This window comes from Amphimedon queenslandica, unplaced genomic scaffold, assembly GCF_000090795.2.
Source record: "Amphimedon queenslandica unplaced genomic scaffold, v1.1 AMPQUscaffold_13521, whole genome shotgun sequence".
NCBI lineage: Eukaryota > Metazoa > Porifera > Demospongiae > Haplosclerida > Niphatidae > Amphimedon > Amphimedon queenslandica.
Window position 1 is genome coordinate 166,788 of NW_003546243.1, and position 14,918 is coordinate 181,705.

The 14,918-nt window shown below is 34.1% G+C and overlaps 4 protein-coding genes across 4 annotated transcripts in view; 3 read left to right on the top strand and 1 right to left on the bottom strand.

Annotated features, from left to right (window-relative positions):
- Window positions 1-3,191, top strand: part of LOC109591082 (uncharacterized) — a 21,401-nt gene extending 18,210 nt beyond the window's left edge. The window contains exons 5-13 of the mRNA XM_020006907.1: window positions 270-410; window positions 476-763; window positions 904-1,170; window positions 1,924-2,217; window positions 2,265-2,347; window positions 2,393-2,603; window positions 2,662-2,775; window positions 2,819-2,911; window positions 2,962-3,191. Of these exons, the coding sequence (XP_019862466.1) occupies window positions 270-410; window positions 476-763; window positions 904-1,170; window positions 1,924-2,217; window positions 2,265-2,347; window positions 2,393-2,603; window positions 2,662-2,775; window positions 2,819-2,911; window positions 2,962-3,125 (1,655 nt within the window). The 3' untranslated portion in view covers window positions 3,126-3,191. The remainder of the gene's footprint in view (window positions 1-269; window positions 411-475; window positions 764-903; window positions 1,171-1,923; window positions 2,218-2,264; window positions 2,348-2,392; window positions 2,604-2,661; window positions 2,776-2,818; window positions 2,912-2,961) is intronic.
- Window positions 3,192-3,226: 35 nt separating this feature from the next.
- Window positions 3,227-7,096, top strand: LOC105316555 (uncharacterized). The gene is made up of 6 exons (XM_011411536.2): window positions 3,227-3,390; window positions 3,457-4,014; window positions 4,395-4,573; window positions 4,632-4,814; window positions 4,910-5,063; window positions 5,909-7,096. The coding sequence occupies exons 1-6, from the start codon at window positions 3,291-3,293 to the stop codon at window positions 7,036-7,038; spliced, it is 2,304 nt and encodes a 767-aa protein (XP_011409838.2). The 5' UTR covers window positions 3,227-3,290; the 3' UTR covers window positions 7,039-7,096.
- A 136-nt stretch (window positions 7,097-7,232) lies between these two features.
- Window positions 7,233-11,405, bottom strand: LOC105316560 (peptidyl-prolyl cis-trans isomerase-like). The gene is made up of 5 exons (XM_011411544.2): window positions 11,252-11,405; window positions 11,167-11,197; window positions 10,856-11,117; window positions 7,448-7,537; window positions 7,233-7,399 (listed from the first exon to the last, which is right to left on the bottom strand). The coding sequence occupies exons 1-5, from the start codon at window positions 11,354-11,356 to the stop codon at window positions 7,345-7,347; spliced, it is 543 nt and encodes a 180-aa protein (XP_011409846.1). The 5' UTR covers window positions 11,357-11,405; the 3' UTR covers window positions 7,233-7,344.
- A 69-nt stretch (window positions 11,406-11,474) lies between these two features.
- On the top strand, window positions 11,475-14,916 carry LOC100638324 (uncharacterized). Its single transcript, XM_011408351.2, has 5 exons — window positions 11,475-11,608; window positions 11,664-11,822; window positions 12,671-13,012; window positions 13,830-13,889; window positions 14,256-14,916. Exons 1-5 carry the CDS (start codon window positions 11,584-11,586, stop codon window positions 14,750-14,752), a joined length of 1,083 nt encoding a protein of 360 aa, XP_011406653.2. The 5' UTR covers window positions 11,475-11,583; the 3' UTR covers window positions 14,753-14,916.
- The last annotated feature ends 2 nt before the right edge of the window (window positions 14,917-14,918 follow it).

Here is a 14,918-nt window from a genome sequence, read left to right on the forward strand (position 1 = left end):
TGCCCTTATTGTTTGATAGTACTGATGTTTTTGAGTGCTTGTGGTGTGCAATTATTATAGATATCTTTTGCACTTCCTCACTTTTCTTTTCTCACTCATTCCTTATTTAGATTTCCAAGGATTTGGTGATACTGACAATACTACAGTGATAGTAAGACTAGGACAAGCTGTTGCATTACTCTGTAATGTAACACAGAGGCCAGTGCCTACCATTGTATGGTATAAGAATGATACAATTATAGAACCTGATACAGTCGATGATACAAATCCCAAGTACATATTATTAGATGATGGACAGCACTTAGTTATATATAATTTGGTTAATGATGACATAACTGCTACTTATAAATGTGGAGTTATTAATGTTGTTAATCCACAAAATTCAAGCAATAACTACACATTGTATAAAGGTAATGTGTTCATTTATGACAAACATTGCTTTATATTATTCCCTTATTATGGTATTTTTTTCTAGTTAATACAATACCTGGTGGTATGAATGCTTTTATAGCATATCGTCGTCCAGTTACTAATCAATTTGTATCTAGTCAAGATTCTACTATTTCATATTTTTACATTGCTGCAACTAATGGTGCTACTGAAGTTGGTGGTAGTGGTGCTATTACTCCTACAATGCAAGATGGGAACTTACTTCGAATAAGATTTACGAATACTTTAGCCTCAACACCTGGTCTTAATGTGATTCTGGATCGAGATAGTATTAATGTTGATACCAGTGTAACTGTGGGATATACTGTTGTAGGTATGTACTCTTGGTATTGGTGAATGTTCTGTTTTCTTATCGTGATACACGTAATCACTTTTCCCTACTTTTTATTTCATCCCCTTCTTTAATCTTCCTTGATCATCTCATTCTGTCTCCTTCACTTTTTCTATTTTCAGAACCTCTGAGTGTAGTAGAGTTTCCATCAGTAAAGAATGCCTCTTCATTTCGATATTATGAATTAGAAAACATCAACTTTACATGTAGAGCTAATGGAACAGATGTAAAGCTACGATGGTATTTCAATGGACTACAATTAACTAATAACAATGAGACTTTGATACTAAATGATCTATCTCCAGCAAGAACTGGTGTATATCAATGCTTATGGGAAGGATTCTTTGATAATGAGAGAGAATCTGTATCTTGGGCACTCTCTGTACAAAGTAATGCACTATACATGTGCATGTATTTGTGTGTATTTTATTCAGTTATGAAACTCCCCCACATGCAATACTAACATAATAAGGTGGAAGAATGTATAATGTACATTTCATTACAATGTGTTAGGCTTGGTTAAATCAACCAGGTGTTCCCCATTAAGTGATTCACTGGTTTGAAGGAATCTGAGTAGAGTATCTCTTTTTTAGGATAATAAATTTTGTAAATTCTAGAAGATTGTATTTAATTGAAGAGTATCAAAAAAGAATACCGTATAGCGCTTTAATTTTTTGGAGCTACAATTTTGCTGATTAATAAAAATCAATTTTTCATGGAAATAATTGTTGCGGATTTGCAAAGTTAGTGCCACACCTTTAATGGCAATTGAAATTTTAGCGGGTCTTTAATTTTTCAGTTTTATGCTAACTGCAAAAATAGCAAAAGTTTAGCTCCTTGAAAATAAAGCACTATATGGTAAAGCTAATTAATTTACCAAGGCAATAATAAAATCTGTATAAAGGGGGCTTCTTTTTTTAAGTTCCAAATACAAATTAAGCATACCCAAAATTTGAAAAACAAAAAAAACAGGTTAGCAAAATCAGTATGCCCTTTTGCAGAATGAAAATAAAACAAAAACTTCATAAAAATTGAAGTTATTGAGTGAAATAGTTTAATAACAATAACAATAATAATTATTATTGCCATTTTATCATTAATTTTTATAATGGTCATAAAAAAGTTTTTTATATTCATTTTAGTTATAGATATATTAGGACCAGTTCATAGTATTCAATCATCAGTATACAATTGTTCTACTGTCAATATCACTTGGAATAGTCAAAATGGAGTCATCAATAGTCCAAATGTTTTTTACCGCCTGAAAATATATGATGATGTCACTGGTTCTTTAATAGATGCTGTATCAGTATATGATACTAATTATCAGTTTGTGGATAATGACTTATTCACTCATCGCTATACTTATGTTATAAATGAAGCTACTCCAATTAAAGAGGGAATATCTGATAACAATACATTCTCATATCAAAGAGGTACCTACACATTATACTTATTGTTGATAATGATTATCCTTTAATAGTTCCTACATCAGCTACAGTAAACACATCAATTGATGTACTTTCTTATACACAAGATATGATTATTGTCCAGTTCCAAATCCCAGTTAAGCTAAATTACTTCATTACTGTCATCATCATCATTATATAGATTGTACTGGAATGTGCTCATGAAGTTCTTGAACATGTTACTGTGTCTGTAATATGTAGTGGTACTGATGTCTATAGCAATGTCACATACTTCATAAAGGATATGAATAATATAAAAGGGTTGGTATTGGTACCTCAGTATCAACAGTGTAACATCAGTATTGCCTTCACTAATGATGTTGGTAGTAGTGAACCATTTATAGTACCACTTAGTGAGTCAATTTACATTATATTAGTTTTATGCATTTAAGCCATTGTGTACATCAATAGATACTATTATTATGTATGCTACCACTACTAATACTGTCCCTACTACTTCATCATTCCCTACTGCTACACCATCATTCACTATGAACAGCAATAGTGTTACTGTTGCAAGTGCAGGTTAGTTATATTGATTTATTTTATAACCTCTTTATTAATCCAGTGACCATGTCATTATTGAGTGCTGTCATAATATCACTAATAATATGTCTTACTATATCAGTCATTTATATTATCTACAAGAAGAAAGCATATAGTAAGTTTTCTTATGTATATTTTCAGTAATGTTATTTGATTGCATTGCAGAGACTCCTTCTTCACAGCATCATGAGATAGCTACTGCAAGCAATGAAGCATATCAGTTTCATAGTTTAATGACTGATAATAATCCAGCTTATGGTAGAATAAGAGGAAGTGTAGGAGTTGTTGACAGTTCAGTTACTAATGACAATCTTCTTGAAGAAAGATGAAACGTGATGTGAATTATGCATTATAACAGTAATTAAGTTATGGAGAATTTATCATAAAAATCATAATTATTTTTTGAAAGTGCTTAATATAATTATTTTTTAGTATAAATTTTTATCCCATTTCAATTTCATTCAGACTCCCTCCCACGTATAATAATTATAATTATGACCATGCATGCAACCGCAAATTCAATTAAACAAAAAACATTTGTAAGGGCTCGGCTTACTGTCATTGTAGATAATGCTATCATGGCTAGGCTATTTAGTAAGTTGTCATCATAATTTTGTTGTCAGTCACGTAATGTCCAATGGAATTTCTAACTAATTGTAGATCACCGTTATCAACCTCGCTATCAACTGAACGAAAGAGCTGGTCATTTCTCTGTATCTGTGAGCCTAGACGACACAGTCTTTGTGTGGGCCGGGAGACAGGATGGCCGTTTACCTGAAGTACATGATAGTGAAGAAAAGAGAAGGACCACCAGTAGCATACAATACCTGTCCCTTTCAACTGGCCAATGGGTCAATAGAGATACTACTGGCTCTCCTCCATTAGGAGTGAGAGGCTACTCCTGCTCTGCAATCAATAAGAAGTTATATTACTTTGGAGGGTATTGTGGTCATGACGTCTGCTTTCATAATAGCATTACGGAGCTCGATACTGTCACTTTCCAATGGCGAGTGATTGAGGCAACTAATACAACTAGGCCGGTTATGATGAGATGTCATGGTGGAATGATCACATTCGAGCACAACGGAATGCATCATTTACTTATAATAGGTGGCATCGGATCCAAACCAACTCTACAAGCACCGCATACCGAATATACAAAACTGCCTGACGGTAGATGGCGTACTAACGAACACTCAGTTTATAATTTATCATCAAGTAAGAGATGCTATGGAAAATATTGTAGTATGCTATGCATATTGAAACTGAAGCTTTAACTAGAGTACATGTACTCTTGGCTTTAATTTATTGAAAAATGTATGTTATTTATACATATGACCCTCAAAAATTATGTTTGGATGTAATCTGTTTTATGAAATGCTGAGGAAATTACTGTGAATTTGGTGTATTGAGAAGCCATAAATTTTTTAATTCTTCTCTTACATGTATTAGTATACATGTACATGTATATGGATCAACTTTGCTTGGTGATATCAAATCAAAGCATCCGTAGTTTCAGGTCATCAACCCATATAAGAGCAGGATGTATAATACACATATAGTACTTAATTTGGAATTGTTAATCTTTCTGCATGTAGGAAAATGGAGTAACCCCTTAATTGTCGGTCAATACCCCCCACATATTCACGGATTCATCATTGAAAAGATAAACAACACAAAAGCTATTCTGTTTGGTGGATCAGAGAGTGATGACACTGTAGGGGCTGTATTTGTCAGTAACCATATTTATCAACTCGAAATATCAATTGGAACAGTGGTACGCTATACATATATGCACATACACATTCACATAACTTCATATAATTTCTTATTAGTGTTGGCAGCGTATAAAGAAGCCTCAAGCAATGAGTCTTTGGCCTGAAGTGAGGTATATTCACGCTGCTGCTGTTATTCCTGGATCATCTCCAATGCTACTGATAAGTGGTGGAAGGGATAACAGTGATGACATAATTGATGATTGCTGGATCTTAGACATTACAGAATACTCATGGCTAAAGGTTAATGCTGTTTACACTTAACATGTTGTACATTTGTGCCAATAAACTTTATATAAACTGTCACAAATATCATAATAACTATTTTTCTCCAACAGTTAGATGTACCTCACTGTATTAGTAAGAGATGGGGCCACTCTCTCTCAGTTTTTAATATGAGTCCTCACTGCATCTGGGTAATAACTATTGGAGGACTAGATGATAGCAAGAAGTGTGTAAAGTTTCCTAATACTGTTATGCTAACGGAATTAGGTGAGCACTTTAGGTAGTATAACGGGAATAGTAATTAATGATTGTGAGTAATTATAATTTGTCCGAGTCAGACCTGGGCCATTGTAATTGAGGCTTATACCTGAACAGTATGGTAATTGGAATTTTAATTGAAACTAATGTACTGACTACCAACTCAATACAGATGCAGAGAAAATGCTCTCAATCTCCCTCAGTAGCCTTTCAAATTACATGATCGTATGTACATGCACTGTGTAGTCCACATGTAGGCAATCAGGGTTTCCCAGTATAGTGCTGAGCTTCTTGCCGACCATGTACTATAGTACACGGTCTCGGGTCAAATTTTGTAAAAAAAGTACTAGGAAAGAATTCTTCATTTTTATAATTTTTTTTGATCCACATATATGTTCTGATTTTGTGTATCTAGTTCGAGCTAATTCCAATTAAAATAGAATTTTTAAAGTTTAAAAAAAATTTTTGGAGACCATCTACAGTACACTGTCTTGGGCCAAATTTTGTCAAAATTGACTTGGGGAGAATTCTTAATTTTAACGTTTTTATATTTTTTTGAGGTCAAAATACCATTTTAGGAAATAGACGCCCGGGCTTTTATTTATGGAAATACGATGCATGTTTTGTTGTTGTTGTGTATCTAGTTTGAGCTGATCCTAATTAAAATTAAATTTTTATGTATTTTGAGACTGAGTACACGGTCTTGGACTAACTTTTGTCAAATGATAGACTGTTGGTTTTTTTGACAACAGAGCAATATGATGGCATGGGGTTATAATACACTATTTGTGGATAGTTCAAAATACCTCAACAGACAATTATTATCATAACTATTATAATTTTTTATGCTGTAGTTACCAGTGGCAAGGGAAACTGGATAGTAAGTGCTACATTAAACTCTCATGATTTGACCACTGAAGAATACAGGACCATGTATCATCACCAGCTCAAATTAGTACGGAAAGAATGGCTAGGGGAGTCTCAGCAACTCAATGACTGCAAGGTAGAATTGCAACAAAAGGAAGCTGAATTGCAACAGCAGAAAAATCAAAGGGAGCAAGACGCACAATTCTTTCATATTCGAATGGAGCAGAAGGACAGAGAAGAAGCTGTGAAAGAGCAAGAGATGCTAAGGTATCGCTATCAGTTGCAAGAGAAAGAAAGAGAACTACACGAGTCTCAGGAAGCAAATCGTGTTTACCAGCAGCAAGTAGTAAGGAATGATCACTGGGTCATTTGTAAAGATGAAGTGATTTTGACACATAAGGAGCTAGGAAGAGGATCCTATGCCAGTGTTAAAGTAGGAATCTTTAGAGGTTTAAGAGTAGCTGTCAAGTCACTTCATACTATCATCATATCAGAATATAATCTAGCTCTTTTCTCTAGGGAAATGAGTATAGCATCACAGCTACGTCATCCTAATTTGGTCCAGTTCATTGGTGCAACCAAAGTTGGTAATCCTCTCATATTGACTGAGCTCATGAGCACTAGCCTTCATAAAGAGCTTCAGAAGAACCAATTGACAAAGGAGCAGATTCTCAGCATTGCTCAAGATGTAGCTTTAGGCCTCAACTACCTTCACCTGTTTAAGCCTCAGCCTATTATTCACAGAGATGTCAGCAGTCCTAACGTATTATTAAAGCCTTGCACTAGACCTGCTGGTTATGATGCCAAATTAGCCGATTATGGTACAGCTAATCTTCAAGAAGCAGCCACTACTGTTATGCCAGGTAATCAAGCATATGCTGCACCAGAAGCCTTTAATCCTGAACTACATAGTCCAGCAATGGATATTTACAGTTACTCTATTCTTCTAATGGAAATGGTCCTTCATCAACCACCAGCCATGAAAAGAGAAGCAAGGGAACAACAAGCCTGTCAAGTCTCTTGGTCTACAATGAAATCAATAATTCAAACAGGAATTAACACTGATCCTAGAGCTCGACCTCATATGACCCTTATTCTTCAAAAACTTAACGAGTAAAATTAATAATTTTAAATTATTTTGTATTTTTTGAAACATTGACAAAAATGACAAATAAGTTACCGGTACCTATTATAAAAAGCTTTGGGAAGCGACTATTTGGGGGAGATTGACATGAGCCTCAAGATACTGAAGATAGTATGACTGGTGAAAGAATTTCAGAAGAGAAATACATACATGCACACACTTCAATACTATAAAAGCAAAGCATAATCTAAGAGCCTTTTAGTGAGCAATTATTATGAATGATTTACTACAAAGTGCATTCATTGAGACTGATAATGAATAATAGTAATTGTTTTGAAGTTAAATTTCTTCCTTTACTTCTCCACAATCAGTAATCGTAATCTTTTCACTTGTCCTACAAAATAAACACAACTGAATACAAGACTTAATGCGTCATGCTTACTTCCCAGTACGTGATCCATAACTTTCAATAATTTTGATGACATCCATTCCTTCTACCACTGATCCAAATACAACATGTTTACCATCCAACCTACAAAAAACAAAAAACATAGTTCATATACAAGTTGCTTAATTTTTTCAAATCATAGTTTTCAAATTGTTCAAATTTTGCTTTTTATAATTAAAAATTTAATACAAGCTAACTAACATAAATTGGGAAACGTCAAATTTAATGTTGACCCATAATACTAATTTGTACATAATACTAATCTGTAGTCTTTTTCAGTATTAGAATGTTGTCAAAACTTTGACAGTTATGAGATCATGGTATTTGGCCCACAATTTCAGCAATTCAAACTCTCTTTAGTCTTTACATAATACAAGATGTATCAGAAAATGTCACAAAAATTGATATTTCTTTGCATCCATTTTGGCAATAGACAATCAACCAATTAAAAGTCCATGCTCTTTGTTAAGCAGTTCAAATTTAAAGCCAGAATCAACTCAAAATTGAATGTAAAGCATGCATCCATAGGTAGTGACTAGGCACACAATGGTCATAATGTCTACATGTAGGCTAGGCCTTACTACAGGCTAGCTGCTTGAGGAAGTGGTTATCAAAATTATAGAGTACTTAGCAATCTAAACAATTCATTGATTAGAATCAGCTCAAACTATCTAAACAACATAAGTACATGTACTATGCATGTGCAATAAAAATGCTGAAAATTCTCCTAGCCAAAATTACCATGTACTATAATACAGGGCTGTTTACTCAATATTTGAGCAACTTAATAAATTTGTAAATAATCCAATTTTTATCGAAATCAGTTTAAAATTTCTACACAACACAAGCAGTCAAATCTCTCTATTCTGGGACCCAATAATACTGTCCTGATTATGAAAGTGTCCTTATTTGAGAGGTTTATCAATTTACACTTATATAGTATTGGGACCACTACTGCCTGTCTTGATTATAGAGGCGTATTATTTTAGACTGTCCACAATAGCAGGTTTGACTGTATATCCATTGGAAAATTAAAAAAAACAGTGAATTCTCTCCTTTTAAATTTTGACATAATTTGGCCAAAGACCGTGTACTATAGTACAGGGAATTTTGTCTGATTTTGGATCAACTTTAAAAATTCATAAAAAATCTAATTTTGATCGGAATCAGTTCAAACTTTCTACACAGCATAAGAACATGTATATGTATTAGGGAATATAATAAAAATAGAGAATTCTCTCCTTTTCGATTTTGACATAATTTGGCCAAAGACCGTGTACTATAGTACAGGGAATTTTGTCTGATTTTGGAGCAACTTTAAAAATTCATAAAAAATCTAATTTTGATCGGAATCAGTTCAAACTTTCTACACAGCATAAGAACATGTATATGTATTAGGGAATATTACAAAAATAGAGAATTCTCTCCTTTTCGATTTTGACATAATTTTGGCCAAAGACCGTGTACTATAGTACAGGGACTTTCATCTGATTTTGGAGCAACTTTAAAAATTCATAAAAAATCCAATTTTGATCGGAATCAGTTCAAACTTTCTACATAGCATAAGAACATGAATATGCATCAGGCAATGTAATAAAAATAGAGAATTCTCTCCTTTTCGATTTTGACATAATTTGGCCAAAGACCGTGTACTATAGTACAGGGACTTTCGTCTGATTTTGGATCAACTTTAAAAATTCGTAAAAAATCCAATTTTGATCGGAATCAGTTCAAACTTTCTACACAGCATAAGAACATGTATATGCATCAGGCAATGTAATAAAAATAGAGAATTTTCTCCTTTTCAATTTTGACATAATTTGGCCAAAGACCGTGTACTATAGTACAGTGTAGAAGGGAACTGAGCCCTTAAATAAACAATTTTTTTACAAAATAGATATAACACAGGGATAAATAGCAGGTTAATAAATGAGATAATAATAACAGAAATAAGTGATAGAAAAATAATAAGATAAAATGAATAGGTTAGGTTAGGGTAAGACGAGCTTCTGAGATAGCTCTGCAGAAATCGTTTGAATCGAATGATCTCACTCTTGATCGTGATCCTCGTAAGCACCTGATTGCTGCCTTGAGAATAGCGAAAGAGTATCGGCAGCGAATCAGGTTAATGGTGACACTATAGTACAGGGACTTTCGTCTGATTTTGGATCAACTTTAAAAATTCGTAAAAAATCCAATTTTGATCGAAATCAGTTCAAACTTTCTACACAGCATAAGAACATGAATATGCATCAAGCAATGTCATAAAAATAGAGAATTCTCTCCTTTTCAATTTTGACATAATTCATAAAAAATCCAATTTTGATCGGAATCAGTTCAAACTTTCTACACAGCATAAGAACATGCATATGTATTAGGGAATGTAATAAAAATAGAGAATTCTCTCCTTTTCAATTTTGACATAATTTGGCCAAAGACTGTGTACTATAGTACAGGGAATTTTGTCTGATTTTGGAGCAACTTTAAAATTTCATAAAAAATCCAATTTTGATCAGAATCAGTTCAAACTTTCTACACAGCATAAGAACATGTATATGTATTAGGGAATGTAATAAAAATAGAAAATTCTCTCCTTTTCGATTTTGACAAAATTTTGGCCAAAGTCCGTGTTATTAGTAACGCGGTAGCGTTACTAAGTAGGATTCACCCCACTTCAAAATGGCTGCCACGACTTTTGCAGCCTTGCTATAGTACAGGGACTTTCATCTGATTTTGGATCAACTTTTAAAATTCGTAAAAAATCCAATTTTGATCGGAATCAGTTCAAACTTTCTACACAGCATAAGAACATGTATATGCATCAGGCAATGTAATAAAAATAGAGATTTCTCTCCTTTTAAATTTTGACATAATTTGGCCAAAAACCGTGTACTATATTGCCTGATTTTGGAGCAACTTTAAAAATTCGCAAAAATCCAATTTTGATCGGAATCAGTTCAAACTTTCTACACAGCATAAAAACATGTATATGCATCAGGCAATATCATAAAAATAGAGAATTCTCTCCCAGTCAGTTTCACTTAGGGGTAACTTAAAATTTTGATCACAATGACCTAATAAATTCTATTCAACAAGTTCATGCGTTAGGAAATATTCCTAACCATTTTTGACAAAAAATGCTTTGGATATAGGGTATAACTCAAAATTTAATAAAATAACAGTAGAAATAAACTCTCTCTTCCCTCTAGAGTAGATGTGTTACTTAAGTTATCAAACACTTAACATTTTGAATTTTAAAAATAACATCATTGAAATTACACATAATACAAACCATCTCATAATACCAGCACCTACTCTATTGTTGTTTTTTATGTAGATATTTTAAAATCATTAAATACACTGGCAAGAAGCTGAACAGAATGAGAAATAAAAATAATTTACCACGGAGTGTCAGCAGTGCAGATGAAGAACTGAGATCCATTGGTATTAGGACCAGCATTAGCCATTGACAGCGTACCACTACCAGTGTGCTTTAATTGGAAATTCTCATCAGGAAATTTAGCGCCATATATTGATTTACCGCCAGTTCCATTTCCATGGGTAAAGTCCCCGCCCTGACACATGAATCCAGGGATAACACGATGGAATGAGCTCCCTTTGAATCCGTAACCTTTTTCTCCTGTACACAGAGCACGGAAATTCTCTAAAATAAAAAGTTTAATTTTTATTTTTAAAAATAAATAAATGATTACCAGCTGTTTTCGGCACCACATCAGTCCTCAACTAAAATTTAACAAAGCATTTCATAAAACCAATGACTAGATATAGTACATTCACCTCCATTATAATTCTTCCTAGCTGCTTCTGTGATGCTGACACGTCAAAGAAACAGCGAGTGGAGTATCCTCTTGACAAAAGACAAAACCTTCTTAATCCAGCCATTGAGCCCCTCCCTTGATGTATCCACAATCAATTCCACGTGTGTAGCTATCTAGTCACGTGGTCTAATAAGGGCGTGGACCATGAATAATGATAAACGTAAACAACAAGCAAAGCATAATTTGGAGGACACTTCCACAGGACACACACATCTTAATACCGTAACCTCAGGAACTGACTCCACACAGCTAGAACGGTTCCTACTGGCGGTATAGCACTGCGTGACAGTCATGGACTATGATGATAATGATGCCAGTGAGTCCTCAGTATTTATTCTATGGCTCATTTCATTTGTTTCTCCATCCATTAGTTCCATCAGCACCTCCTCCTTCATATGATGATGTTGTTGCTGCTGGTCCTTCTTTAGTTGTCCCATTGACTCCTCCACCTGCTCCTACTCCTAATGCTCCCAGCTTCCCTCCTCCTCCTTCTGCCATTAGACAGCAAGCTCACCAACGACCACCACAAAGTACATAAATACCCAAGTAGACATACCTTATATAAGCATTTGTGAGTTTTATTTTTGTGATTTTGTACACATAAATTTTATTACCGAGTACGTTCATTAAGATAATGATTGTCGATTTTTTAATCAAAATTTGCCAATCGTTGAAATAAACTCTGCCCAAAGCATTATACAATACTTTGAAAACGAGACAATTATCAGTCTTAAGGTGTTAATAATTATTGTATAAAAGCTATTTATACAGCAATATACTGCATTGAATAAAAATCCATTTTTATTCTGGCAAGCAACATTTATACTGTACTTCATCATAACTGGTAATATAAGATCAATAATAACATCAAAGGCTCACTGTGAGTGGCTTGGAATAAGCTGTTTGTTTTGCTTGCAGTCCTCAATATCATGTACAAATGTACACTTGTATCTTTTTTCATTCTTTCATTGTTATTTCTTTAACATATTTTTACTTTACCATACAGCTATAGCTACATTTGTTTTAAACTTGTATGAGTTTATACACTAACAAATATTATATTTCACAGTAATAGTCACATTTACATGTCTGTAATTTATAGAGGTCGTATTAACACTAAGATTGTTATCATAACGACTTGAATAATCTCCTACTGGTACTATAAATGTACTTTTGTGCCAGAGTTATCTCATCATTATGCAATTACTATAAGCAATTGGTAATAATTAGCATTTCTTGAAGTATTATCAAAGCAACATTCCTACATAAGTTGTACATAGAGAAAGAGAGAAGCACCATATTTACTAATCATCTTTCCTGTGTGAATTATCATGTTAAGCATAATCTTGTAATGTGACCTAAAATATTTACATTTTAGGATCTGGCCCGGGGGCCGGTTCACGGCAAGGATCGAGACAACAGTTGCCACGACAACAAAGCCGCACCTCCTCAAATTCCTCGATGCATGGCCCACCCCGTCAGAGACAGCACTCTCACCGACCCTCAGGATCGAGGGAACCACCGACAAGACAAATGAGACAACAACACTTCCTAGAGAAACTCTCTAATTTCAACATGGCCTTTCTCATGCTCAAAGCAGTCACTCTCTCTTCTCCTGATGTTGATTTGGATAGTGAAGCTCATTTGCCCAATCGTCAGTCATTGAGGAAAAAAGTGTCAAGAATTAAGAGGATAAAATGTATCTGCTGTGGCCTCTGGTGTAAGTCATTATACATTGATTGATCATTTGACTGCATGTGAATTATTTTATAAGGCTAAGCTTCACTGGTTGTCAGTTATTAGGAAGCTAATATACTGTACAAATTAGGCTGATATATGTTCATGTCGATTCACATCCACCTGGGCCACTGAAACATCAATGATCATTCTTTATACATGTGCATGTCCTTATGTTGTGTTGGAAAGTTTGAGCTTATTACAATCAAGTTTGGATTTTTTTTTTAATTTTTAAAAGTGCTCAAAATTGGGCTAAAGTCCCTGTACAAGGATTTTTGCCAAATTTTATCAAAATTGAAAAGGAGAGATTTTTCCATTTATATAATTTTTTCTAATATGTGTACTTGTTTTTTATTGTGTAAAAAAATTGATTATAATTGAATTTTTTGTGAATTTTTCAAGTTGTTCAAAAATTTGGCCAATGGCCATTGGCCAAATCTCATCAAAAATTGATAGGAGAAAACTCTCTATTTCATGCTGTTTAGCTCACTTATCATTTTTTTGTAGTAATCTTGAATAGCACTAATGAGCTCTTGCTTTGGACAGAGCATAGCTAAAAGCTTCAAATAACAATAAGTGTGACCTTTTTTTAATTAGGAAATAGGAAACTTATTAACAATGTATGTATAATGATGTGTATGATGATGACCTCTGCTCAATAAATTTTGAGTTACTGGTACTTAGAAAATAAATGTCATAGCCAAAACAGTCATTATTACATTATGATAATATAATATTATTCATAGTTTTTATTTTCTCATATTTCATATTATTCATATTTTTATTTTCTCATATTTCAGTTTGTGGTTTTACATTACTGTTCTTCCTATTGGCTCTACCTGTGGCTATGTTCTTGACAGGTACGTGAGATAAAGCATGTGTTGACAGAAGCTTGTCATTTCTATTGGTGTTTATGATAACAGTACCTCACTACTGACTGGAACACACTCATACCTTTTATGTGCATGCACTCTACTATGCATGCACTATAGTAAATCATAATGAGCTGTTCTACACTCACTCAGTCATTTACACACACACACGCACCCACACACACACACACAAACACAGTGTCACACACAAACACAGTGTCACACACACACACACACACGCATGCACTGATCACAGAGTAAATAGGTTGTTTCTCGTTTCTTTCTTACTTTGTTTAACTCTCCTCATCTACTTTCTCTCTCTCTCCCCACCTCTCTCTCCCTCCCTCTCACTAGGTGTGTTTGGTTACAATAGGTGTCCACACAATAGCAGGCTCATCATTAGTCTCCTAATGTCAATAAGTGCCATGTTCTTTGTTACGCTCCTACTACGCCTCTTCAACTCTGCTCTCTCGTGCTGTAAAATCGGTAACTTCTGCAACTCAGAGAAATCAGTGACCTGCTCAGCCTGCATTGGGATAATGGAAGGATGCTTCTTAGTATTTGTAGCACTGACTACAATCCTTACATTAATGGGCACGTGGTTCATACTTAGTAATCCACCGAGCCTTAATAGTGCAGACGCTAATTACTGTGACAGTGGAGTCTATTATGGTACACTGATCATGATAGGACTGTTGTATTTATTTTGCTTCTGTCTCATATTGTATTTGGTCGCTGCTGCAGTTTCTTACTGTTCTTATCAGGATGATATGGCTCCTAGAAGACGAGTGGTTAAAACTAATGTTCGTCGTCAACCACGTCCACGAAGACATGATGACGTCTTATTTTGATTATAGACTATTGACTTTTTATCTCTTGCACTTTGTTATACATTATTTGTCTTTTATTATTGTTATAGATTAATTTATTTCATGTATGTATCGTGATTTTATGCTACCTTTTCAATGTTTTTTAATCATTGAAGTTTAGCAGACTGTCAATTAGAATCATAAAAGT

Excerpts from the sequence above, each read along its gene's own strand:
- LOC105316560 (XM_011411544.2), bottom strand. The coding sequence starts at position 11,356 with ATGGCTGGATTAAGAAGGTTTTGTCTTTTGTCAAGAGGATACTCCACT. Across the intron at positions 11,118-11,166 it reads TGTGGTGCCGAAAACAGCTG|AGAATTTCCGTGCTCTGTGT; the intron begins GTAATCATTTAT and ends TTTTTATTTTAG. Across the intron at positions 7,400-7,447 it reads TATGGATCACGTACTGGGAA|GACAAGTGAAAAGATTACGA; the intron begins GTAAGCATGACG and ends TTTATTTTGTAG.
- LOC100638324 (XM_011408351.2), top strand. The coding sequence starts at position 11,584 with ATGGACTATGATGATAATGATGCCA. Across the intron at positions 11,609-11,663 it reads CTATGATGATAATGATGCCA|TTCCATCAGCACCTCCTCCT; the intron begins GTGAGTCCTCAG and ends TCCATCCATTAG. Across the intron at positions 13,013-13,829 it reads TATCTGCTGTGGCCTCTGGT|TTTGTGGTTTTACATTACTG; the intron begins GTAAGTCATTAT and ends CTCATATTTCAG.
- LOC105316555 (XM_011411536.2), top strand. The coding sequence starts at position 3,291 with ATGACCATGCATGCAACCGCAAATTCAATTAAACAAAAAACATTTGTA. Across the intron at positions 4,015-4,394 it reads AGTTTATAATTTATCATCAA|GAAAATGGAGTAACCCCTTA; the intron begins GTAAGAGATGCT and ends TTCTGCATGTAG. Across the intron at positions 4,574-4,631 it reads AAATATCAATTGGAACAGTG|TGTTGGCAGCGTATAAAGAA; the intron begins GTACGCTATACA and ends ATTTCTTATTAG.